The sequence below is a fragment of the Sarcophilus harrisii genome, chromosome 1, assembly GCF_902635505.1.
Source record: "Sarcophilus harrisii chromosome 1, mSarHar1.11, whole genome shotgun sequence".
NCBI lineage: Eukaryota > Metazoa > Chordata > Mammalia > Dasyuromorphia > Dasyuridae > Sarcophilus > Sarcophilus harrisii.
In genome coordinates, this window is record NC_045426.1 from 619,342,350 (window position 1) to 619,370,078 (window position 27,729).

The 27,729-nt window shown below is 35.3% G+C and overlaps 1 protein-coding gene across 6 annotated transcripts in view; it reads right to left on the minus strand.

The window, feature by feature from the left end:
• The window catches only part of ASAP1 (ArfGAP with SH3 domain, ankyrin repeat and PH domain 1), a 459,738-nt gene that overhangs the window by 415,535 nt on the left and 16,474 nt on the right, over nucleotides 1-27,729 (minus strand). For all 6 annotated transcript variants that reach the window (XM_031947203.1, XM_031947200.1, XM_031947198.1 and 3 more), the window contains exon 2: nucleotides 510-596. In XM_031947203.1, coding sequence (XP_031803063.1) covers nucleotides 510-568 — 59 coding nt within the window. In that variant the 5' untranslated portion in view covers nucleotides 569-596. The remainder of the gene's footprint in view (nucleotides 1-509; nucleotides 597-27,729) is intronic.

Sequence of the window (27,729 nt, forward strand, 5' to 3'; positions counted from 1 at the left end):
GGAGTCAAATAGAGAGGTTTGTATTTTATCCTTAAGACAAGTGGTGGCCATTGAAGCTTCTTAAGCAAATCAAGACTAGGGTTTTAGAAATGTAAATTTAGCTCTTTGTAAAAGATGGATTGGGGAGCAGAGGACTTGGAAGCAGAGAGATCAATTAGAGTTCTATTAGAATAAACAAGGAAAGACGTGATGAGGTACTAAACTGGGGAGGAAGCCACATGAAAGGAGAGAAGAGCAGTTTCAAGAGTTGTTTTTGCAGTAGAATGGACAAGACCTGGTAGTCCACTGTAAGAGAGGAAAGAGATTATAAATCTCACAATATATTCCCCCCACTACAATCTTTTCCTTGCAGCTTCCCTTTCTCCAGGAAGTAAGCATAATAAATATGATGGTTCCCATTTAAGTGATACAACCAAGGACACAAACTCTTATATGATCTGACTTGCTCTTGAAGCCAGACCATGCCATATGCCCACTTTAAGTCTAAAAATGTTCATATTATAGCTTACCGATTCCATAATGAATCTCTGGAAGAAAAACTTGAAAGCCTTGAGGCTGAAGATCTCATGTCTCAGCCGTCACCATCAGAAAGTTACCTACATTGAAGGGGAAAAGTAACAAAAGTCACTTGTCATCGGCTAGAAGAAATGTTTTAGGCAATAGGAAAGATCTGGGATTTCAGGAATGTAAGAAACTTCTCTACCCACACAAGATTCAACTGGCGGTGATTCAGTAGATAAATTCTAAAGAGATGCCTGAGGCACACTAACAGTAAGAGACTTGTCCTTCGGTCACTAAGTTTGTAAATATTAAAGACAGGATTCAAATCCAGATCTTCCTGATTCCAAGAAGCACTATTATCCACTACACCATGCTATTTCATTAGCTTTCTTAGTTCACGTGGCATATTTAATTTGGTAACCAGAGCTTTAAGCCTAGGAATTCTCCAACAATAATAGAGGAGCTGTGAAGGAATCTGAAACAAATAATTAGACTCCAGACTTCCCAGCTTGATACAGACATTCAAACCCAAGCTGCAAGATCCCTTCAAGTCCCATGATTCTGTGAGATTGCAGCTGGTGCATTAGCCAGGAGCAAGCCTTGCACAGTTCACATGAGTTTGGGAGTTATTCTTGGGTTCTATTTCCAGCTCTACCTTGAGTGGCATTTTGCAAGTCATTAACTTCACCAGATTTCAGTTTAGAACCTACCCCCTCTCAGAACATATTGGCAGCATCACCAGACACCTGCAGGCATGTACCTACCCAAAGGCACCAAGGACAGGTTATAGCAGAGAGGTTTCTTCAGTAACAGAAACCAACCTATAAAAATTGTCCATTATATTCCAGGGCAGCAGCTCTGTACCATGGGAAGAAGTCTAATTAATTTGCAAATAAATACTAATACTTAATTAATTGCAGTTTGTACAGAGCTATGGAAGTTTGGAATGAAAAGTTACATGAGGAAAGTTTGGGGGGGATGAGGAGTTAAAAGCAAAAATGATGAATGGGAGAGGGGGAGAATGGGCCAGCGAAACACCTTTTTCAATTCTAATTTCTAGAATCATTGACTTCTATCTTCATGATCCTTGATCATAGCAGTCCTCTTCTTAATTCTCCTGTCTTTTTCCCTGGTAAAATATAATAGAAAGCCTTGGGCTACTTGCCTTTTTCATACCCATTCTGTGTTCTCCTGAATCCTTACTCTGCACACTCAGTTCTCAGTTCCAGGAATGAATGTCCTGTCTCCCTTTTCTGTCCGTTATAGTCCTACTCTTTTAAAAAGTAAAATGCCATCATGTTCATGAAGCATTATCAAATTTCAGCCAGAAATTATCTCTGCTCCCTATGTATCTTTGTTTATACCTTTCCAAAGAATTAATAACTGACATTTACATAGTACTTTAAAGTTTACAGAACTCTTTACACATATTATGGTATATTGGTTGAAGGAAATGGGCATGTTTAGCCTAGAAAAGAGAAAACTCGGAAAAACTTGTATTTGAAGCCAAATATTTGAAGAGCTTAGATTTAAAGGGAGGATTAAAGTTGAGCTGTTTACCCATAGGAAGTGAATGGATAGAAGTCAAAGAGATCAAAGTAGCTTTAAGGAAAAACTTCCTAACAATTAAGAGCTGTTCAGAAGACCAATGACTGCCTACAGAAGTGATGGGTTCTATCTTCCTGGACATTTGCAAACTAAGAATGGACAACTCTTTGTTTAGTACATTATAGCTATGATTCCTTTTATGTATGGGCTATATCTATACATTGCTAAAGACTCTTCTGACTCTCAGCTTTTGTGAGCCTCATAACTCACTTTGAGGAAATAAAGTGACTTGATCTTACTCACACAGTGTTGGAAAATCAGCAGTAAGGTTAGAACCCAGGACCAGGACACCAAGGCCAAAAACTATCTACTCCCTCATTTTCATAATCTATTTTGTATTACTAACTTGACAATATTTCTTATAAATCATTATAAGCTCTTTGAACGGTAAAGATCTTTTGAAGAACACCGGAGTTGGAATAGATATCTAGAAGTCCTGTAGTATGATGACTGTGTTAGCAAGGATACTTTAGAATCAGCTGGAGTCAGGATCAGCAAAAGTTTTTGATTTTATTCTTTGTGGACGTGAACAGAATGGCAATAGGAAGTGAGAGGAATCACAACACGAATCCAGCCAGGAGTGACTCTGGCTCTCTCATCCACCCCTTAAATCCTCCACCCAATCTCTCTATACAACAGATCAAGCCTGCACAGAGTAGTGGGCAGGGCCATTCTTTCTACAAGCATATGCTAATAGAGTATTGTCCAATTAGTAATTAGCCTTAAGTGCTCCCACCTCAGTGCATCAACTCAGTTTCAGCCCATTACAAATACAGTCCATCCTCAGCCTCAAAGATGGCTTTGAATGATTTATCCTCACATCTTCCAAAGATTTACTTAGTACATCTATAGTAAGCCCATGACAAGTATTTCTTTTTGAAAGACTACTTACATTTCTGAGAAGTGCTATATAGTTTACATGAACTTTACTTTATCTCATATATGCTTCAGAACCTTACAAAGCAGAAAGAGTACAAGTTTTACTATGGAAGGCAATAGACATAGAGAATAAAGTGCTTGAGTTTGCATCAAGAAGACTCGGGTTCAAATTCTGCCTCAGCAGTGTAACCATAAGACAAGTCACTAGCCTTTCTGAGACACTGTTTCCCTGTCAATAAAATAAGGACAATAAAACCTGTAGGACCCTATATCAGAGGATTAATTTCAGATTCAGGAATGATAAGATATGTAAAATGCTTGTAAACTTTAACTTGCTAAATAGTTTCAGCTTTATTCCTGTTTTATAGATAAGGCAACTGAAATTCTCTTACTAAAACACAGGGATGAGAAGTCTTAAAAAGGGAACAGAAACTCAAGTTTTCTAACTTAAATTTTGTGTTTTTGCCATTATGGGACACCATCTTCATGAAAATAATTTTAGATGGAATTTCCATATTTTTACAAGGCCTCAGTCCATGCCACAACAGTTAGAAAGTTGTTTTTCATTTAGGGGTGGAGGGGTGTCCTTATCTTGCTCAAGATGGAAATACAGAGATTACTCATCAATCTTTCTGGAGCACTCATTAGCAAGGGGAGCTTTTGACTTACTCCATCTTGAACTTGAACCAGTTCATCTCTCCTTAGGCAGTCTGGTAGCTTCTTGGCCACCACTGGGAGCTCAGCCTATTGGTGCCAGACTTACTGTGGACACTAAATAATCTGTAGTCTTACTACAAGAGCTCCTGAGCTCAATTAATCCATCTACTTTCAGCTCTGAAAGGATTTCAGGTGTACACCATTTCACCCATTGCCACCATGCATAGTGCCACTATTATTATTATTATTATTTTGCTGAGGTAATTGGGGTTAAGTGACTTGTCCAGGGTCACACAGCTAGAAGTGATAAGTGTCTAGTCCAGATTTGAACTTAGGTCTTCCTAATTTCAGGGCTGGTGCTCTATCCACTGTGCTGCCTAGATGCCCCAATGTCATTATTATTTTAAGATACATTTAAGCTTGGGACAGATTTTTAAGCTCAAAAAATGTGCAACATGCTAAAAATGGTTATCCAGTCTCATAAGACAGCTCTAAATCATTTATCCTTATATTTTCTAAGACATAGCACTTTACACACAGTAACCACATAAGTAATTTTTCTGAAAGGTAGGTTGCATTTTCATGAGTGTTATACAGTTAAAATGAGCATTACATTATCTCATGTGAAAATGTATTCTTTTTGACTGATTTTTTTGTTGTTGTTGCCTTAAGATGATAATGGTACTTTTTACACTGTCATGAGTGTTGGTAGATTTTAAACTAGCCTGAAAAAGTTCACAGAAATTCATCACAATAAATAATATTTACTACATACCATACAGATGCAGTTTCTGCATATTGACAACAATGATGACTCCCATATATAATACATGGGTAGAATGGATACCAATAATTTAATACACAGTGTGATTTTAATCCAAAAATGTCCTTTGCATATATTAGTCAATCAAATGATTTCCTGAATGTTTGAAAAATTTTAAGAGTATACTATGAAATGGTGAATCATCTGCAGCTGGCTATAGTTATATACAAGCTCATCCACTCCACCCTACCCCCACCCAAATGAAATTCCACCAAAGTATCCATGCACAGCTTTCCTGTTAAGTGTGAACTGCATCTGGGATCTAGGAAAATTTTAGACTCATAGGAAACGGAATATTGTTTAAATTTTGTGCCCAACTTTCCTCTCTGTCTACCTCACAGCTGTCTACCTTGAGTCCACTTTCTTCAGGAAACATTCTCAGCCCATATATCCAGTCCTGAATCAGCCACTATTTTGGTCAAAAAGTATGGAGAGCAGCACAATTTCATTACCACTATTAAAGAAAGATATTCAGGAGAAGCAACCAGAGCCAGTGGCTTTTCCTGATCGCTACAGTTTTTAGCATCTCGCCTTTACCCCAAAATGATAATATACATATTTTGTAAATATTCATATATGTTTCCTCTTATAGAATGTAAACTTCTTTTTTTTTTTTTTTTTATTTAATAGCCTTTTATTTACAGGATATATGCATGGGTAACTTTACAGCATTAACAATTGCCAAACCTCTTGTTCCAATTTTTTACCTCTTTACCCCCCCACCCCCTTCCCCAGATGACAGGATGACCAGTAGATGTTAAATACATTAAAATATAAATTAGATACACAATAAGTATACATGACCAAAATGTTATTTTGCTGTACAAAAAGAATCAGACTCTGAAATGTTGTACAATTAGCTTGTGAAGGAAATCAAAAATGCAGGTGTGCATAAATATAGGGATTGGGAATTCAATGTAATGGTTTTTAGTCATCTCCCAGAGTTCTTTTTCTGGGCATAGCTGGTTCAGTTCATTACTGCTCCATTGGAAATGATTTGGTTGATCTCGTTGCTGAGGATGGCCTGGTCCATCAGAACTGGTCATCATATAGTATTGTTGTTGAAGTATATAATGATCTCCTGGTCCTGCTCATTTCACTCATCATCAGTTCATGTAAGTCTCTCCAGGCCTTTCTGAAATCATCCTGTTGGTCATTTCTTACAGAACAGTAATAGAATGTAAACTTCTTAAGACCAAAGGAAAGATGTAGCACAAAAGACTCAAGAAGGGGCATTATAGGTGTTCCAAATAGCAAAAAGAATACTAGAATTAGAAGGGACTTTAGAGATACTGCTCTTCATATAGCCAAATCCTGATATTTTATATGCAAATAGGTATAATTTATTACATTTCTATATATGGTACACAGGGAAAAACATTCAAGGAAAATTTATTTAAAATTTGTAAAAATATCCTTCCCATCCAGGTACATTATGGGGTAAGGAAGGAGTTAATCCTTTCCTGGCTCCTATCAGTACGCTTTTCATGGCCTGCACAGACTAGATCTGGGTTTTCCTTGGCACAAGCCTGGGCTTGCAACAGCATCTATATGCAGACAATCTCTTGGGTTGCTATACTCTTCATTATCAAAGCCCAGGTGTGCCAAATGTAGGTTGCAACCTCAGCATCTCCTGTTTAGTAGACTATACCCCGATGACATCAGCTTACTCAATTTCAGCTTTCCACTACAGCAACTTCCAAATGCACAAGACCTCCCCTTTTCATACTGTTTGCTTATTTCCATATTTTTCCATGTTTACAACTCCAGATGAAATTCCATGAGTCCCATAGGATAACGATACCCCAAATTTTTCTCAAATAAATGTAAGTTCCTTTATGTCTCCATCATGGAGGCTAGAAATTGTGCTAGAAAACTGCCCACATTATACAGGTAGGTACTCAAAGAAGGGAAGTTAGTTATCCAGAAGTCATAGTTACTAGGTGGCAGATTGAGAAATAGACAACAGGTTCCCCTAACTCATAGCCCCATGCACTTTCCAATATATAGCTCCTACAGTATTAACTGAGCCATAGAGATAAAGACTATCTCTATGATTGTAGCTCTTGTGAATGTGAGTAGTGTGTTATAGGAAATACAGAATTAGTGAACTTTATTTTTTCTTACTTTTTTATTAATGCCTTTTGTATTTATATCCCTATTATTTCCTAATATACCATCCAATATAGCTGAATCCTTCTTTATGATAAAGAAACATAATAAAACCAAGACACCATTTTTGGCAGTGTATACAACATTCTATTGTACTTATGATCTCTTATCACTCTACCAAGAAGAAGGAATTGTATTTAATTGCCATTCTCTAGGATTCAAATTCATTTTTACAGTTAATCAGGATTCAATCACCTTTCAGTTTCATATACATTGCTGTAGTTATTGTCTATTGTTTTCTAGGTTCTTTAAACTTCACTCTGAATCAATACGTACAAGTTATACATGGTTCTAAGAATTCCTCATATTTGTCATTTCCAACTGAACACTAGGAATTCTATTATATTCACATGTAGAATCACTCAACTTTGATACTATAAGTTAATATTTGATAAGGGATTCTATATTTACTATTAATCAGGAAACTGAATGACAACCATCTGTGCTATTATATCCTTTGGGTAGGAAATTGAAACAGTTGGAAATATCTAATGTAAATCTCCCACCAACAACTTCCTAAGAAAATGTCTTAGTCAATTAAGAAGCAATTATTAAGCACTAAATAAATAGCAAGTGACCACAGTAATCTATTATAGAATAAACTCAAAGATCCAAGATTTTGGAACAAAAACTCATTTTTTGACAAAATCTGTTAGGAAAACTGGAAAACTATTAAAGAAACTAGATATAGATCAACATCTCACATTGTATACCAAGATAAGATAAAAATAAGTATATGATATGACATTAAGAATGTTACCCTGAACAAATTAAGAGAGCTTGGAATAGTTTCTCTCTCAGATATATAGCATTTAGGAACAAACAAAAGATAGAGAACATTAGAGGATGCAAAATTGATAATTTTGATTATATTAAATTAAAATTTTTTGCACAAACAGAATTAGAATTAAAGCAGAAAGCTGGGGCAATTTTTTTTTTTATGAAGTATCTCTGATAAAGGCCTCACTTCTCAAATAGAGAATTGAGTCAACTTTATAAGAATATGAATCATTCCCAAATTGATAAACAGCCAACATCTATAAACAGGTAGTTTTCAGACAAAAATTTCAAAGTTATCTATAGTTATGTGAGAAAAAAATGCTCTGAATTAGTACAAATTAAAACAACTCTGAGATACAACAAACCTCATACCCATTAGATTGGCTACTATGACAGAAAAGAAAAATGTTGGTTGTTGGAAAGAATTTGGGAAAACTGGAACATTAATGCACTATTGCTGGAGTTGTGAACTGATCCAATCATTCTGGAGAGCAATTTGGAACTGTGCCCAAGGGGCTATTAAACCGTGCATACCTTTTAATCCAGCAATACAAATACTAGGTCTGTATCCCAAAGAGATTTTTTAACAAGCAATTTTTATTTAAGTTTTTAGTTCCAAATTTTACTTCTCCATCTCATATCTCCCATCCCTAAGATGGTAAACAATCAAATGTAGTTATATATGTGTAATTATATATGTAACATTTTCATACTAGTCATTTTGTACAAGAAAACTTGCATAAAAGAAAAAAAATTAATGAAAGAGGACAATAGCATGATTTGGCCTGTATTTAAACAATATCAGTTCTTTCTCTGGAAGAGGATAGTATATTTCATCATTCATTAATCTTTTGGGATTGTCTTGGATCATTATATTGCTGAGATTAGCTAAATTATTTACAATTCTTCATTGAAAAATATTGCTATTATTGTGTACAATGTTCTCCTGGTCCTGTTCAGTTCATTCAGCATCATTTCAAGTAAGTTTTTTCAAGTTTTTCTGAAATCATCCTGCTTGTCATTTCTTATAGTACAATAATATTCCGTTATAATCACCTCCCACAGCTTTTTTAGCCATTCCCCAACTGATAAACATCCCTTTGTTTTTCAGTTCTTAAACTATCACAAGAGATGCTATAAATATTTTTGTACAATAGGTCTTGCCTCCCTCTATCTTTTTCTGAATGTCTTTGGGATACCTGTCTTTTAATTTGCATTTCTCTAATCAATAGTGATTTAGATCAGTTTCATATAACTAGATAGCTTTGATTTATCTGAAACCTTCCTATTCATATCCTTTGACCATTTATCAATTGGGAAATGACTTGTATTCTTATAAACTTGATTCATTTCTCCATATATTTGAGATATGAGACTTTATCAGACATAGTTGTAGCAAATCCTCTCCCCTCCCCTGCCCCAGTTTTCTGCTTTCCTTCTAATTTGGTTTTCATTGATTCTCTTTGTGCAGAACATTTTTAACTTTATATAATCAAGATTATCTATTTTATATTTTGTAATGTCCTCTATATCTTCTTTGGTCCTCAATTCTTTCCTTATTCATAAATCTGACAAGAAACTATTCCATGCTCTCTTAATTTGCTTGTGGTAGTATTCTTTATGCAGAAATCATGAACCCATTTTGACCTTATCTTTGTACATGGTGTGAGATGTTGGGTTCATATCTAATTTCTGCCTTTCTGTTCTCTAATTTCCTCAATAGTTTTTGTCAAAAAATTAGTTTTTGCTCCAAAAACTTAGATTTTTCAGTATATTTTATAACAGATTATTATGGTTATTTACTATGATGTAATTTAAACCTAATCTATTCCACTGATCCACCACTCTCTTTCTTAGCCAGTACCAGATTGTCTTGATAATTACCTCTTTCTAAAAGTTTGAGATGTGGTACAGCTAAGCCATCTTCTTTCTCACTTTTAAAAAATTGATTTCCTTGATATCTTTGAGCTTTTGTTTTTCTAGAAGAATTTTATTATTTTTTTCTAGCTGAATAAAATGATTTTTTGATGATTTGCCTTATGTGGTATTAAACAGATTGATTCAGGTAAAAACGTACTTTTTCTTATATTGGTTCAGTCCTTCCATGAAAAATTAACATTTTCCCAGTTGTTTAGTGTAATGGGTTGAAGCTTGAGTTGATGCACTGAGGTCCCCAGCATGTGAAGTTAAATAGTAATTGGACCATACTCTATTAATATATATGCTTGGAGAAAGAATGGCCCCACCCACTCTTTGTGCAAGTCTGGATGTGTTGTATAGGAAATGACAATTTTGGTGGGTGGAGGCAGAGGAGCGGTGAGAGAAGAGGAAAGAGACTGCTGGCTGGTGTCTTGTTGCAGCTGCTCACATTGCTAATCCCCTTTCACCTCAAAAAGAATAAAGATTGAAGATTTTCCCTTAACCTGAATTCCTGACTCCGGCTGATTTTAAAATACGCCGTCATCACAGTTTAGATCTAACTTTATTTGTGTGAAAAATATTTTAGAATTGTGTTCACATAGTTCCTGTATTTTTCTTGGCAGGTAGATTCCCAAGTATTTTATATTATGTATTATTATTTTAGATAGAATTTCTCTTTCTAACTTTTGCTACTGGATTTTGTTGGTAATATATAGAAAAGCTGATAGTTCATGTGCATTTATTTTATATCCTGTAACTTTGCTAAAGTTGTCAATAATTTTAACTGGTTTTTTAGTGGATTCTCTAGGAATTATTTTCATATATATCATATTATATCTCATAGAGATATATTACTATCTGGAGTGATAGTTTTGTTCTTTCATTGTCTATTATAATCCCTTTAACTTCTTTTTCTCTTCTTTTTTGCTATAGATAATATTTCTAATAAAATGTTACGTAACAGACATGATATAAAGGTCATGCTTGCTTCACCCCAGATTGTACTTATAAGTTTCTAGCTCATTCCCATTACAGATAATTCTTGCTGATAGTTTTACATAAATATCACTTATCATTTTAAGGCCAGTTCTATTTATTTCTATGCTCTTTAGGTTTTCTTTTTTTAAATAGGAAGGGGTGCAGTAATTTGTCAAAAGTCTTTTCTGCATCTATTGAAACAATTTGATTTTTATTGGTTTTGTTACTTATATTATCAACTATGCTGACAGTTTTCCTAATATTGATCTAACCCTGCATTCCCAGTATAAAGTATACGATCATAGTGATATATTGCTGCAACCTCTTGGCTAATATTACATTTTAAATGTTTGCATCAATATTCATGAAGGAAATTGGTCTATAATTTTCTTTCTTGTTTTGGCTCTTCCTGGTTTAGATTTCAGCACCATGTATGTGTTGTAAAATTTAGTAGGCCTCCTTCTTCACCTATTTTTCCAAATACTGTATATAATACTTGCATTAATTATTCTTTAAATGTTAAATAGAATTTAGTTGTGAATCCTTGTGATCTTAAAGATTTTTTTTCTACCAACTTTACTGATGACTTGTTCAGTTCATTTTTCAAAAGTATTTTATTTCTTTTTTTTGTTAAATTGTGTAATTTATATTTTTGTTCATACATTTATTTAGATTGTAAAATTTATTGACATATAATTGGGCAAAATAGCTCCTAACAATTGTCTCACTTTCCTCATCATTGGTGATGAATTTTTCATTTTTGATACAAGTAATTTGGTTTTCTTCTTTCATTTTTAAAATCAAGTTAACCCTTGGGTTTTTTTTTTTCTATTTTATTGTTTATTTTCTTAAAACCAAGTTTTTAACTTTATTAGCCCAATGGTTTTCTTACTTTCAGTTTCATTAATCTCTCCTTTGATTTTCAGGATTTCAGATTTGGTATTTAATTGGAGATTTTAAATTTGTTCTTTTTCTAATTTTTTTTAGTTGCATGCCCATTTATTGATCTGCTTTTTCAATATTTTATTGATGTAAGAAATTTCTGTTAAGTTCTGCTTTGTCTACATCCCATAAATTTTGGTTTCATTGTTGTCATTTTCTTTCATGAATATCAACTGTTTCTAAGATTTGCTCTTTGACTCACTTATTTTTTAGAATTAGATTATTTAATTTCCAACTAATTTTTAATCTTTCCATTGTCCATTATTATTGAATGCAATTTTTATTGCATTTATATATGATCTGAAAAGGACGTATTTATTATTTCTGCTATTCTGAATTTGGTTGTGAGGGTTTCCTGTCCTAATACATGGTCAATCTTGTGTAGGTGTCATATACTGCTGAAAAAAAGGGGTATTCCTCCCTATTCTCATTCACCTTTTTCTAGAGATCTATCTCATCTAACTTTTATGGAATTTAATTTACCTCCTTAACATCTTTCTCATTTATTTTTAATGAGATATCTAGTTCTGAGAGGGTAAAGTTGAGCTATCAACCACTATAGCTTTTCTGTCTTTCTTTCTGTAACCCATTCAACTTCTTCAAAAATTTAGATGCTATACCATTTGGAGCATATATGTTTAATACTAATATAACTTCATTGTTGATAGTACCTTTGTGTAACATATAATTTCCTTCCTTATCTCTTTTAATTAAATCTATTTTTGCTTTTGCTTTGTCTGAGATCATGATTGCTACCTCTGCTTTCTTTGCTTTAGTAGAAGCATAATAAATTTTGCTTCAGGTCATTACTTTTACTCTGTATTTATCTGTATATCTCTCTACTTCGGATGTATTCAGATGTCTGGTTTTTAATCCATTCTGCTACTTCCATTTTAGAGATGAGTCTATTCCATTCATTTTTATAATTAGAAGAGCATTTTCCTCCATGCAATTGTTTATTGTTTATTCACCTCTTACTCTTATACCCTACACATTCCCTTCTCACAACTGTTTTACTTCTGACCATTACCTTCTCCAATATATCCTCCCTTTTATCAGCCCCTTTTCTTCTGTTATCCCTATTTCTTTTTACTTCTTTATAAGGTAAGATAGATTTCTAAATCTAAGTGAGTATATGTGTTAGTCACTCTTAGAATCAATTTTGACCCAATCCCCCCTCTCTATTATACAGTTCTTTTATGCTGCTTTTATGTGGTATAATTTAACCCATCCATTCCCCTCCTTGTTCTTCCAGTGCAATTTTCTTTCTCACTCCTTTGTGTGAGTATCAACTCATCAAAGTTATTTTATATCCACGCCCTCTGCTTGTATACACTCGTTTTAATTGCTCTTGTAGTAATAAAGCTCTTAAGACTTACAAATATCATCTTGCCATATAGAAAGATAAAGTTTAATCTTACTGAATTTCTTACATTTTCTTATTTATTTTTTACCTTTTTATGTTTCTCTTAATTGTGTATTTGGAGGTCAAATTTTTTATTCAGCTATGGTCTTTTGTTATTAGATTTATTTTATTAGATTTTTTATTATTAAAAATGTTTAGAAGTCCTCTATTTTTCCCTCTGAAAGATTATATTCCCTTTCCTTGGTAGATGATTCTTGGTTATAATCCTACTTTCTTTCCTTTTTGGTATATCATATTCTAAGTCCTCTGGTTCTTTAATATGAAAGTTGCCAAATCTTGTGTATTTCTGACTGTAGCTCCACAATATTTGGGTTTAAAATTTTTTCCATAATATTTAAATGGGCTTTATTTTTGGTTGCTTGCAATATTTTCTTCTTGATCTGTGAGCTCTGTAATTAGGCTATGATGTTTCTGGGAGTTTTCATCCTAAGTTCTTTTTTAGGTAGTAGTGATCAATAGATTCTTTCAATTTCTATTTGTCTTGTGGTCCTAATATATCAGGGCAATTTTCTTTGATAATTTCTTGAATGATGTCCAGGCCTTTAATTTTTTTTTTAATCATGACTTTCAGGTAGTCCAATAATTCTTTTGTTACCTTTCCTGAGTCTGTTTTCCAGATCAGTTGTTTTTTCAATAAGAGATTTCACATCTTCTTTTTCTTTTTTTAAATTTTGTTTTATTATATATTTATGTCTAGTCAGTTTTCATTTGCACAATTTAAAATCTTAAGGAATTATATTCTTCAGTGAATTTTTGTATTTTCTTTTCCAGTTTGTTGGAATCTTTACAAAGTGTTAAGACATTGGAGTTGATTTGATTTTAGAAAGAGATATTTTGGGCCAGAACTTGAATTAGGTACTAAGTACAACTGATGGAAACAATGCTTGTGTTCACACCTTTAGAGAGCTCATAAGTATCTAAGTACTCAATGGAGTTCACACATGTAGGGCTTAGTCCGAATTCACACTTCCCCAGAGAGCACTCTGGGAGATAACCCAGAATCCCTCTCCCTCCAGAAGGTGGAGTTAACCTTTGGGAGATGACATAAATATAGGGAGCTTTTGAAGCTTGAAGTTACTTCTTCTGGTGGAACTGGCTGGAGGTACAGAGAGATTCATTGCATCTTCCAAATTAGCCCGGTTAGTTGAGACCTATCTCTCTGCCTGGCTCCAAGAGATCTTGCAGCTTTGTCCTTGGCTTCTGCCTCTGCTTTCTTCAGCCTCCAGCCAGCACAAAGTTGGAAGATGCAATGGATCTCTCTTGCCTCGAAGATAGGGCTTATAGGCTTTTCTCCCAGAGTGTTCTGTCTCAGAGCCCTGTTGATGTTCCGGAGAAATTCTCTTGAGTCGCTCACTGGAACTATATTTATGCTACTTCTCTGAGAGTGGGATTGTGGGATATCTCCCAGCATGCTTTCTGAAATCTCCCAAGCATGTTGACCAATCCTATTTTTTGGAGAGTTATTTTTCTTAGTAAACTTTTCTATATCTTTCCCCATTTGATTGATTCATTTTTCATGACTCTTTACATTATTCTTATTTTTCTCAAATTTTCTTCACTTCCCTAATTTGTTTATTAAAATCCTTTTAAAACTGTTCATAGAATTCTTTTTGGTCATGAAACAAAATTACATTTTTCTTTGAGATTTTACTTGCAGTCATTTTGATACTACCACCCTCTTCTAATGTATGTCTTGATCCTCCCTATAAATACAATAACTTTCTATAGTCAGATTCAGTTTTTATTTTTTTTGCTTATTTTTTCTGCCTTTTTTGGTGACGATGTTTTTATGTGAAAACTGGCCTTGGGACTTACACTTTCCCAGGCTTTTTGTGCTGGGGCTCAGGTTCTTACTGTTGGCTTTCACTGGGCTTCAGGCTTTTAGTTTGCTTTTATTGGAGGGTAGGCTACCTTTCTGATTGTACTGGAGGATAGAGCTTCCCTGGTACCAGGGCTTCTTCTTGGTGTGAGGTTTAGCTACTGACCTGCCCCAAGGATGGAACCTTTCTATTGGATTGTTATTGTAACAGAGTCTTTCTGGAGAATGGAACTTTACTGCTGGTCTATCTCAGGGGTGGGAGCTCAATGTTGGTCACTCCTGGGGCAGGGCTTCATTCCTGGTCAGCAATGGGGTGAGGGTGGAATTGCTGGGATGCAGTCAAGCTATGCTACACAGATTATTCACTTGCCTATTGTTGTTTGTCCTTTGTTCTCAAAGGACCATGACATCAGGAAGATGATGCCAGATGCCAGGATGTGTAAATAAAATAGATTTGAGTGAGGGAAGGATGTTGAGGAGACTGTTGATTTGTAGGAGGGCAGCTTCTTCTGGTGGATTGCCCCAGGATCAGATCATGTAGCAGACTCCCTGCTGTGAGGATGGCTGGCTGCTGCTCTTAGAATTTGCTTTCTTCCCATCCCAGGGAAACTAACTTTTTCTGCTTGTTTGATAAACTACTTCCTTGCTCTCAAATCAATTCTGGGGTATTTCTTCAGTTGTTTGGAAGAGAATTTGGAAAGGCTTCAGAGGGTTTCCTCCTCATTGGGCCATCTTGCCACCAGAAGTCCCCCAAAAAGATTTTTTTAAGTAGAAAAGAATCTATTTGCACAAAAATATTTATAACATTCTTTTCATCATGGCTAAGCATTGGAAACTGAAGGATGTCCATCAATTGGGGAATAGCTGAACAAGACTGAAATAGTATATGTTTATAATGGAATATTTAATGTGCTATTAAAAGTGATGAAGAGGATGATTTTTTTAAAACCTGGAAAGACTTACATGAAATGATACAGAATGAAGTGAGAAGAACTTGGAGAAAATTGTACAGAGTAAGATCAACATTGTATGATGAACAACTAGCTATTCTCAGTAATACAATGATCGAAGGCAATCCCAAAGGACTCATGATGAAAAATTTTATGTCTCCAGAGAAAGAACTAATGGAGTCTGAATGCGGACTGAAGCATATTACTTTCCTTCTTCTCTCCCTTTCTTCCTTCCTTTTGTTAGTTCAAGTTTTCTTTCACAACATGTAAAAATATGTTTTACATGACTACACATATATTAACTATATCAGATTGCTTACTGTGACCAAGAGAAGAGAGGAAAGGGAGGAAGGGATAGACTTTGTAACTCAAAACTAATAAAATATAATGTGTAGCAGAAAAAAAAATCTCTGCTCTATATATTATTTATCTTTCTGATTAATAACAACATGGTTCTCCTTACAATTAGACAATAGGCCATTTGTGAGGAAAGATTATGTCTTAGAACTCCTATCTATCCCCCACAATATTAGATAATTGTAGGCAGAAAGAATACTGGATCTGGACTCATAAAAAACCTGGATTCAGTTTTGGCTCTAACATTTGCTACATGTGATCATAGACATGACACTTCAGTATTCTGATTCTTAGTATTCTCATATTCAAAATGGAGATAGTAACACCTACACTATCTACCTCAAGGTCCCATAATTACTAATAGATTGAGCTGGACTTTAACCTAAGTTTTCTAAATCTCATTCCATTGTTTATTCCAACACATCACACTGCTTCTACAAGAGAACAGTCTATGTACAACATGATTCTAAACAAGACACCTGGGGCAGTATGGGCTCCCTTTGATAAATTATTCTAATACTTTGAGGATGCATAATTTCACATATATAATACATCTTCCATCCTTCATTGCTTAGTACAAAGATTCTCAAAGTGCTCTCTGAGAACTCCCAGGGGCCCTGGAAAATCTTTCAAGGGGGTTCAAAAGGTCAAAATCATTTTTATAAGACTAAGACTACTCCCCTTTCCTACTCCATATCTATGTCAGTACAGATTTTCTTAATATCTTTCAACTAAAACAATATATCAACACAGACTGAATGCAAAAGCAGATATGAGAATCCAACTGTCTTCTATTAAGCTGGACATTAAAGAGATTTGCACAAATATGTAAAAACAACCCCATTTTTCTTGTGCATTTTTGGAGGTAATAGTTATTTTTCATAAAAATATGTTATATTTTAAAATGAATTAGTAAATATATTTTTAAAAAGTCATCAGTTTTACTTTCTAAGTTGGAAAAAAAATTGATAGATATAACTGATATAAACAAAAGCTCTTCAGAATCCTTAATAATTTTTAAGAGTGTAAAGTTGTTCTAAATCTTGAAAACTGTTATTTTACTGGATGATTTCATCTACTGAAATATAGAGTAGAAGACACTCTTGGCTTGAAATGAAAACACCTGGGTCCAGAGACCTGACTGTGTCACTTATTGTCCTGTGATTCTGGACAAATCACTTCTCTGGGCATACAGCCTTCTCATTTGTAAAATGAGGCAGTTCCAGCTATAACGTTTGATGAAGAATAATAATGCTTTAGTACCTAACTTATAGTGTTGTTTTAGGGACCAAATGAGACAATACTATGAATAATTTACAAATGTATTTACATACATTTTTTAAATTTCATTTTCAAAACAACCTCATAAAATATTTCTTATAGCTATTATTACCATCATTTTCCTGAAAAGGAAATCAAAGCAGCTAGTCAATTAATAAGCATTTCATAAGGGTTTTTTGCTATATTCTAAGTATTGTGTCAAGCTCTAGGTATATAAAAAAGGAAAATAAAATAGTTCTTTCCCTCAAGAAATTCACATTCTACTGAGGGTGAATACATGAAAAAACAATCATGTACTTATATTCTGGACAAATAGAAGGTAATCTCAGGTAACCCTAGGAAGGAATCAGGATTGCCTCTTGAAGAAGGCACTTCTTCTGAACTGAATCTTGAAGGAATCTAGAAAAGATAACAAATGGATATGAAGAGGGAGAAAGCCTTTGAAGCAGGAGGAAAGCCAGTGGGGAAAAATGTATGGAGTAAAAAATTGAATGTCAAGTTTAAGAAACAAGAAAATCAGTTTTTACTGCTTTATAGAGTACATGGAGATCAATAGAATATAAGAAGACTGGAAGGGTATAAAGGATCTGTGTTATGACTCCTTAAAAGAAATTTAAAATCCAAAGAAAGAATTGATACTAAAGGTAATAAGGAGCTATTTGAGTTTATAGAGCATGTGTGTGTGTGTGGGGGAGTAGTGATGAAAACTGATGGTGGATGGAATGTTCAGACTTAAAGTTCAGCAAGATCACTTTGGCAGCTGACTGGAAGATATAAAGTGGGGAAAGAATTGAAGAAAGGAGACAAACCAGAAGCCTATTGCAATAGATCATGAGTAAAGTAAGGAGAACCTATACTATAGTAGCAGCTGTTTGAGAAGAGAGAAGGGAATGTATGATAAATGTTGTGATGTTACAATGAGATTAAATGATAGACAAGATACATAGGATGAGAGGTTGTGAGCCTGAGTGATTGGGAAGATGGTGGTCCCCTTAACAGTAAATGGTAAGATTAGGGGTATAACCATGTCAGTGAGTAGCTGTGTTGGAATGGAGAGTGTCATAGGAAATGAGCAGATTAGAGACTCGGGAAGTTGTGTTTGAGGGAATATCAACAAGTATGTTGAGTTCTCCTAGTATGAGGGCAGGGAAGACAGGGTAGAGAGAATCTCTATAATATAGGCAATGAACTAATTGGAGAAGGAAGAGAGAGTAGGTAACATCTACTAGAATCTTAATTGGGTGATACAAATGTATAGAATGAGCCTCTAAGGATCAGGGAAAACTGATTCCTCTATCATCACCAGTGAGAGGATGGAGAGAGGAAGAATAAGTAAAACTATAAACAGTTCTGGAAATGGTGTCCAGGGATAAAGTGTTATCAAGAAGGATTCAAGTCTCAGGTCTCAATGAATAGCAGAAAATTCAGAGAATGGGAAAAGAAAATGTTTAAATTTGTTAACTATGGATCAGGATTCCAGAGAGCACAGTATAAGGAGCTGATAGATCTGGAGTGGGACATTTGTGGATAGAGGGTAGATAAAAGGAGATAGGAATAAGGGAGTAGGCAATGAGGGATGGAAATGAGGTAATGGCAGAGAAGGGAAGGGTTAAGAATTCTTGGGTGGGTAGAATATTAGGCAGTAAACATATGCTATTCATTGAGTCTAGGTTTAATATCAGTAGGCAAAAAGAAGTTCATTGAGGGTATCAAATAATTATATTATTCAAGGCCCTCATTCAAGCTCCAGTGTCATGATGGTAGAAATGTTGAGTCCTTTGAATTTCAGGAAAGCCACCTTACAGCTGACAAGAAGCAAGTGAAGGTATATAGCCTGGGGAGTCCTGATAGGAGGCAGGACCATATAATTTGAGGCAGGCTGATCGGAAAAACAAACATTGAAAAGGCAAAGGAAGAGACCAAAGAAAAGGCACCTTGGATCAAAATTAGATTAAGGGGTCCCAGGAAAGTGTTTGGAACAAAGAGTACACAGATTTGTGGTCTGGATCTGGGAAAGATGCAGGATCCCATAGGGTATGTTTAAAACAAAGAAGCCCAGGATAGGGTGCTGGATCTGTAGTTGACTGAGGGGTCTCTAGAAAATTTCAGGAGCAGAGATGCCAAGTGGCACAGAGAACTAAACTGATATACACTAATGGTTATTTAACCAATTCTTGTCACAGGCAGGATTTGGACCCAATTTTCTCTTGACTCCAAATCCACCACTATTTCTCCTTAATCCACTTCCTTTCATAGAACAGAAAATAGATTAAATATTAGAGCTGGAGACTTTACAACATGCAATGGTAGATATAAAAAGATCATTTTGTCCAAACATCCATTAGAGGCACTTTCTTAACTATGAATCAGCATTCCAGATAGGACAGTGTAAAGGGCGGGTAACTCTGGAGTGGGCTATTTTGGGAGAGAGCACCTCATCTGATGGATAATCAAAGACATTCATACACATACATAACAGGAAAATTGGTGATTCCTGTCCAGTCTAGTCTAGTCTAGTTTCTTTTACATATCACAAGTCAACAATTCTACTACAAATATTTTAGTTTGCATTTAGTTTCATTCTTAACATTACTTGATTTTCTTGGAGATAATTCCCTTTCAGATAACAAATTTCCTAAACCCCATCAAGGTTCATCCTTTTTCCATTAAGTTCTGAATATTACTGTCATTGTAAATGATAGGGAATGGAGGGATCTACTGGGATACCTGGGACACATAAATAGACAAAGAAATATGAATACAATATACAAATACTAGTAAAGCTTCTTTTGCCAATTTATTTATTTATTTATTTATTTATTTTGGCTTTCTGTTTATATAAAGTACTGCTAACTGAGCTTGCTTAGGATAAACAAGTTCACATTTTACTCATGAAAAATGCAGTGGTTTTCTTTCATAGAAAAAAGAGTTCAGAATTAGAAGAGACAAGAGTCTTTCTATTTCAATATATATTTTACAAAATAGTAAACAAGTGATTTTCCTTTGCATGTAAGCTTCCAATGAGAGGAAACTCACTACCTCCTGAAACAGTCAGTTCTACATTTAGATATATCACATTTATATCTGTCTTTCAGAAGCTTCCACTATTTGCTTTTGCTTCTGTCCTTGGGCTTATACAAAACAAACTTGAATCATAATGGGATTATGAAGGACTGTCCCACCTGCTAGTCTTCTTTTTTCAGGGTCAATATCCCTGGTTCCTTCAATCCATATTCAAAGGCAACGCTATGATTTATCAATATCCTTCCTAAAATGTGAATTCTTAGGACTGAATATAATGCTCAGGATGTGGTCAAATCAAGGCAGAACAGTAGAATTATCCCCTCTCCTTAGTTTCTTTTAAAACACAGTTTAAGACTATAATAGCTTTTTTTTGGAGTCAATGTCGTAAAGTTAATTTGTATTGACATTGACCTTTATACTGACCTTATAATCCACTAAAATCCCAGAGCTTTTCCAGATGAATGGATATATATGTATGCTTCTATTTGACACTTTTTATTCTTGAACTAAACAGCAAGATTTTATATCTAAGATTTCTCTACATTTTCATACTAAGAGATTCAGTCTAATTTAGTGGTAGCTATTTCTCCCAGCTTTGTTATTTACAAATTTGACAAACATGCCCTCTCTCTGTTATGGAAATCAAAGGGTTGAATTGGCTAAAGGAGAGAATGATCTGTGTCTGGTCAAATACTGGCTTGAGTACAAGGATAGAGAAAATGTGATAAGGCATCTGGTGGCTAAAGGGAAGCCACGGTCCCTCCCTAACCCTTGTTTGGTAGATGTTGCAACACTTCAAAGATTGATGAGTTGTTATCTGCATGGAGCTAGAGAAGGCTGAAGTAGAAAAAAGGATAATGAACCGAGATTTATGATTACTGGGCAGATGACCTGGAACATGAGCTCAAAGAATAATACTGATTGTGTGGGATTAACTTTGCCTAGAGAAAGAGGAAGGAGTTGTGTTAGTGCAATGTTAATATAAATAATCTCTGTTGGAGGGAATTCCCAAATTCATGAAATCATAGATAAATTGAAGTATCTGAGTTATGAACGGAGAGAAGTAAGAACTGGACATTACAGAAAAATAATTTCATGACATTTGGGGAAGAATAGAAGAGGAACAATACCCTGGAGCATATTAAATGGAGGAGATTAGAATGTGACCTAATTAATTAATTACTAATAATTTAAGCCTATGTTTAGATGCTAAGAGAGACTTGGATTATCCATGCACAGCAAATGCATTTCCTGTATCTTTTACCTGGAGTTCTGTTGGCTCAAAAAAAAATACTTAGATAAATCCAGGTTTTGTCTTGTAAAGGGTGGGAGGTGGAAACAGGAGGAGAGGTTTTAGAAGGGTGACTAAGCCTTTTATAAGCTGTTCATAAAAATATTCAACAACACAGTATCAAACATATATCCTTGGGGCATTACACTAGGGAACCCCTTCAAGGGTAACATTAAACCATTGATTTAGCCAATCAACAAGCATTTATTAAATTCCTAGAACAGAGTAGGCACTTAATAAATGCTTTTTGATTGGTTAAGTGATTATTTTATGAAGGGAATAGTATTAAAAGAAAAAAAAAAAAAAAAGAAACAGCCCTAGCCTGTCCTTCAAGAGTCTATCATGCTTTAGAATCTTGTGAAAAACTGAAGTCAAAATCACTGGCCAGTCTTCAGGTGCCATTATTTTCTCTTACTTGAAAATCAGGATATATGCTTTTCTCTAGTTCTGCTGCATTTCTCTAATTTTCCATGATCTTTCAAAAATCACCGACTGCAGCAATTCCATCTGTCAGTCTTATTGGCATCATGGAAAGAGCATCAGATTCTGAGTCAGATCTCAAATCTGCCAGTTACCGGGTTTGCTATACTAGGTAAATAACTTTTCCTCTCTGGGCTTCAGCTTCCTTATCGTTAAAATGAGGGGTTTGACCCATACTGATCATATACCCAACTGTGATCCTAATCCATTCACAGAATTCTGAAAAGATAAAGGAAAATCAGAAAATTTTTTGTTTAAGTCTAAAAACAACGTGAAGCATGGGGTGCTGCAAAATTACAGGAAACTGATCATGTGTCCTAAATTCATTTCCACCTAAGTTATGATTTCTGCTGTCTCTGATTGGATGACATAGGAGAAATCCTTTCTCAGACACAGCTTGTAGGGTCACTATAACCTTGGAACCCCATGGTTAAAGATCTGTAACCTCAATATATCTCTTGCCAAAATATCCTTATTTTTCATAGGTTGTTTATACAATATGTTAAATTTGAATGCCCTGACAAACATCCTTTGGGGAAAAAAAGCTTTCCCTAATTCTAATTTTTTCCTGAAATGTGATTTTTTTTTTCCTCTCCAAGATTTCTGTGGTAGCTTTCAGAATTAAGGCTAGAAATAGAAAACAATTATTCTGACTGGAACCTCAGTCCACAATATATACTTTGAAGAGCAGGCCAGTAGCATTAGCCTATTCAACAAACATTAATTTAAAAGCTTACTATGAGCAAGGTTCTATGCTAAGTAAGCAAGAATAAACTTAAGTAAGAAAGGGAGGAAGTAGGGAAGATGGAAAGAAGGAAGGAAGGAAGGAAGGAAGGAAGGAAGGAAGGAAGGAAGGAAGGAAGGAAGGAAGGAAGGAAGGAAGGAAGGAAAGAAGGAAGGAAGGAAGGAAGGAAGGAAGAAAGTGGCCAGGATAGAGAAGAGAAGAATTCTATTTACTGAGTTTATAATAAAATAAATAAATAAATCTTGGCTGGCCAGGATGGTTTTTAGGGCCCTTCTAAATTCTTACATTCTCTGATTGTGATTTCTGATCCAATTCAACAAACAAATATTTAGCATCTTGTGTGTTCAATGTACTTGTCTATGAGTATCTCGCTAGTCTATGTGCTTTGGATTAAAAAGGCATTTTAAAGTAATAAGGGTAATAGCTTGTTTCATTTTCTCAGTGGAAAAAGGCTGAAGAACTCAATTTAATTCCCAGGTGTCCCTCCATTTGCACTTAAAAAGAACTTTGTGTGCTTGGTACATTCCAGTATTGGTCTGTTTCCTCTGTGGAAACAGAGTTCCTTAAAACTCTGACAGAGAGCACAGAGGCGGAAACGGCAGTACATTCTCTTACTATAGGTATTGTTCAGAAAAAAAGGACATTTGAATGATTCAAGGATGTTTAGTCAGAATTTGCATGGATGTTATCTAAGTGTTCTATTTTCTCACCAGTTTCTTTCCCCCCCTCAACTCTGGTGAAGGATTAGAACAAATCCCAAAACAGGGTGCCCACAAAGATTCAGGCCTCAATTAAAATTCAGCCTCAGATAATTATGAGTTTGTGACCCTGGAGAAGTCATTAGCCACTGTATGCCTATTTCCTCAACTATAAGTGGGAAAAAATAATAGTATTTATCTCTCAAGATTGTTGTGAGAATCAAATAAGATAAAAATTGACTATATAATCTTACTCAACTTTCCATTAGCAAGAAAATTTTAATGATCTTATCATTCCTTCATTCACTTAAATGTTTAACTAGCAGCACAAGTAAGAAGTTGACCAGGAGAGTTAGCCCAATGAATTCCACAAGCTTACAAAACTATGAAGTGTTTTTTGGAGTTTGATTGTTTACTAATCTTTCCCCTTCAGGGTTTTATACCTGTTCTTCCTTTGACATAGCATGACTCTTTAAAAAATTTATTTTAAAATTCATCTATTTTAATTTATGGAATAAAACAAGCATTTCTATAACATTACATAATAAAAATATGATTGTATATGAAACTGCCAATCTCTTATATACAAACTGCTATCCCTTTTAAATATATAATAAAGTTATCATATGCATTTCTTTTTTTCCCTTTTTCCCTTATCCTCTACCTTAGAGATGAATCCCAGTTGACTGATTGATTAAACTGTGATTTCATTAATACAGGGAATTCCTGAAGAAGAATTTCCCTTTGCTAATGCAGATGGGACCCTATTTTGCAACTTTTAGTCTTAAAGAGTTTCCTTGGGCATTGAGAGATTAAAAACTTGTCCAAGGTCACCCAGGCATTGTGTCAAAGATATTACTGGATGTTAAGGGACCCGTCAATTCTCCAAGAGCCTCTACAACTGTGGATCATAACATATGAAGAAGTTGCTAGGCAGCTTTTGCTGACACAGGTGTTGAAGACTGGGAATGAGATAAATTGGAGACAGAGGGAAGAGGAGAGAGGTCTGACAGCACAACAGCCTCTCAGTCTCCTCTTTCACAAGAGGAGATCCATTCTGGGTTAGATCTCCAGCAGCCACTGTCAAGTGGCTCCCACGTATTTCAGCAGTTGCCATGAATTCCAACAACTGGAACCATGGTCTTCTTGACTTTGAGGTTCACTTTCTATTCATAACACTAGGCTGTATATCCCATTGGCCCCTTGCTAAAAGGACAAAAGATGATACATGATTAAGCTGCCCCCAAAATAAAGTGGTTGACTCAGATTTCATCTGACAGACTCTGTTGGGAAAACCTTTTTATTGACATATAAAAATGTAGAGATTTGATTAATACTTTGGAAGTTTTTTGCAATGTTTCTTTGCTCTTTTTATAGTAGGAAGGATATGAGGATATGAAGTTGGAGGTTCAAAAAGGATTTCTTTTCCTTCTTAAATCCTACTTCCTAAGAATTGCTAATAGCAACTTTAGGGCAGAATTACCTAAGAGGTACATGTGCTCAACCAAGCAACCACTGAATTCTTGGTTGCCTTTTTTTTTTTTTTTTTCCCTTTCTGTTTATCTTTCTAAAGCATATGTCATTACAGAGAATGGAAGGTAGAATTATCCAGCCTAAAAGGTGGGAGCCACTGGGGCAGTATTGCAGTATCTAGCAAAAGAATAAATGAGCCACATGCCCATTTTGTTTGTCCATAGACCTTTATCCCTAGATGATGTCATTTCTTTATCCTTAACCCTTAGCTGGAAGAGGAGGATCTCTTAGAAAAATATATCAAAATTGAGTCTGAGAAGAGAGAGTTCTTAAGCAGTTAGCCCTTGTAGGAGAGAAAGAGATTCACTGAATAACAGGGGGGATGCATCTCAGTCAGCCTCATGATCAGTTCCCCTCTGAGAGAAGACCATGGGACATCACTGAGCCAGAAGGACCCTAAGCGTCTAATGGAAAAGCAAGATTCATCAAAGAGAAAGGAGAATTGGAATCATGAGCTACCTTGAGAATCTTATATGTTTTTATAGAGACTCCTGTGAAGCCTTTGTATCTGCTACATTTTCCAAAGGGAGAAATAGACTCTGTCCTGTACCCAATATGCCTTTGTCACATTTAAGTTTTCTTCTGAAAGCAAAAGACTCTGCGGGTCACATTTGTAGAAACTTAGTCACAAATTATTCATGAGCTATATTTGGAGATTTATGGGTAAATTCTCAGTAATGGCATACCAAACCAAAATTATACTGATTTTTGGGAATAGCCCCCATGATTGAGCTTGTTTCATTTAATTCCAGAGTTGGAAGTTGGGTGTGAGAGTGTGGAAGAAGAGAAAGGGACCTGGTCTGTTGTGCCACAGTTCTCTTTTATTATCCTGACTCAGTTTCCCTAAATTGTCCTGCCTTGGATTCTAATTGTTCTGCTCAATCCTGCAAAACCACCCCTCCCTCTTAATCATCAGAATAACTGACAAGGAGAAAAGCATTAGACATCATGACCCCATGACAAGTTATTATGTAGCTGCCCCCAACATAGAGTGGTTGACTCAGATTTCATCTGACAGACTCTGTTGGGAGAATCTTTTTATTGACATATAAAAATGTCCTTCCCTACTTACCAGAATGCTTCCCCCCATCCTGTCAGAACCAGATCCATAGTCCCGTTCCTGCTCTCAGCACCCTTACTCTGCCCCTGCCTCTATCTACCCCCTGTATCTGAGCCACGTGGGTATATGTACATATATGTCATTGAGAACTCACATTGTTGCTGGATTCTTGGAGACGATAGTCTCATTCAGCTCTGGGACCAAACCACAGATCCATTTGGTCCCAGTATATCTCTCCCTTTCAAATTAATTATTAAATACTCTCTAATCTCTATCTTGCCTCAGTTTCTCCAGCATTACATTTTGAAGGCTTCCCACCGAGATATCAGAAAATGAGAGCAGTATTAGAAATTAGAGCCCTACAGGTCTTGCCTTGGGCCTCAGGGTGGCTGGAGAGCTGGGTTCTTGACCTGGAGAGGCTGGACCTCTGGATATTTTTTTTCCCCAGAGTCTCTGGGAAAGCGTAGTTCTCAGCTGCAGCGGCCCGATGGTGGACACCTTCATTTCATCCAGCGGAGACTAAGTCTGGATGTCTGTTTTAGGACATAATGTTTTATGGACCTGTTCTGTCTGTTCTGTTCTGTTTTAGGACCTGTTCTGTCTGTCTGGGCTAGCATCTGGATTCTCAGAATAGTAAAATGCCAATGGGCATTAAATTCTGAGAAGGGTATCAACAGGATGCTGGATGATCCCTCTGGTTTTGTGTCTCTTAAGTCACATCTGATCTGATGTGATTCTTAGTGTCTTTTTGGGCACTCTCTGGTTATGTGTGTCAAATGTTTTGTTTAATGTTGTAACTGTGCAGTCTATATCTGTGTGATCTGTGTTCTGTGAGACTTATCTATCTATCTATTGTGTTGGTTAAGAGCTCTGCTAAAGGTTTAAGAATAATGAGTAAGAAATTTGGGAATTGGTTGTTTCAATGTTGCAACTGTACTTAGTATAAAAGTTGCTTGTGATTTCTAACTCCTTAACCTGTTGTACCGATCTATAAGTAAGAAAAGAAAAATTTTAGCTATTTTTAAACTGGCTGATGTTTTTTTTCCTTTGGAGCAGTTTTCAAAACCAGCTAATAGGATTTCTAAGGGAAAGTGCAATAAAACCTTCCCTGATTCAATTTCAAGCCTGGCCTGAACTGGGCTGGGCAGATAAAGCCTCTGAAAAACAAAGGAGTTTATGCTAATTGCTTTGAAACTCAGGCAGGAGAAAATATTTGATTAGGAATTTTAGGATGATTTTGAAATTGTAGAAAATAATTTTACTATTGCCTATGCAGTCTAGATTTGGTTATCTTTGAATAAAAGATCTTAAGAACAATGGCTTGTTAAAGAGAAGTTCTGTCAGCCTGCCTGAAAAGGGTCACATGTCTCTAATTAGGTAGCGTATGTAGCAAGAAGAGACTGGCTTTTCTGAAGGCTCCAACTCTAGAAAAGTCCATTACAAATAATGGCCACCTGGGGCCAGAGGGAGAGAAAGAAACTATGCTGTTTAGTGAAATTCATTATTTGAAATAGGATAGCAAAAGCAATTTTATATTATTGGGAATTTAAAACTGTATTTGACTGGATTTTAAGTTAAAATATAGGTTATTAAAACAAAATGCCAGTAGCTTACCTTAGGGAAAGTCATGTTTGTATCTCCCTACTGAGATGGTATGTTGCTTTCTAGAAGTATTGGGTAATTTGTAAACTATGGGTTATGCATTAAAAATTTGTCAGCTCTGTTGGGTATGTTTAAGTTTTATGAAATTTGGTTCAAAGTTATTTGTGAATCTTGAAGTTTAAAGTAAAAAAGAGTGATTTAAA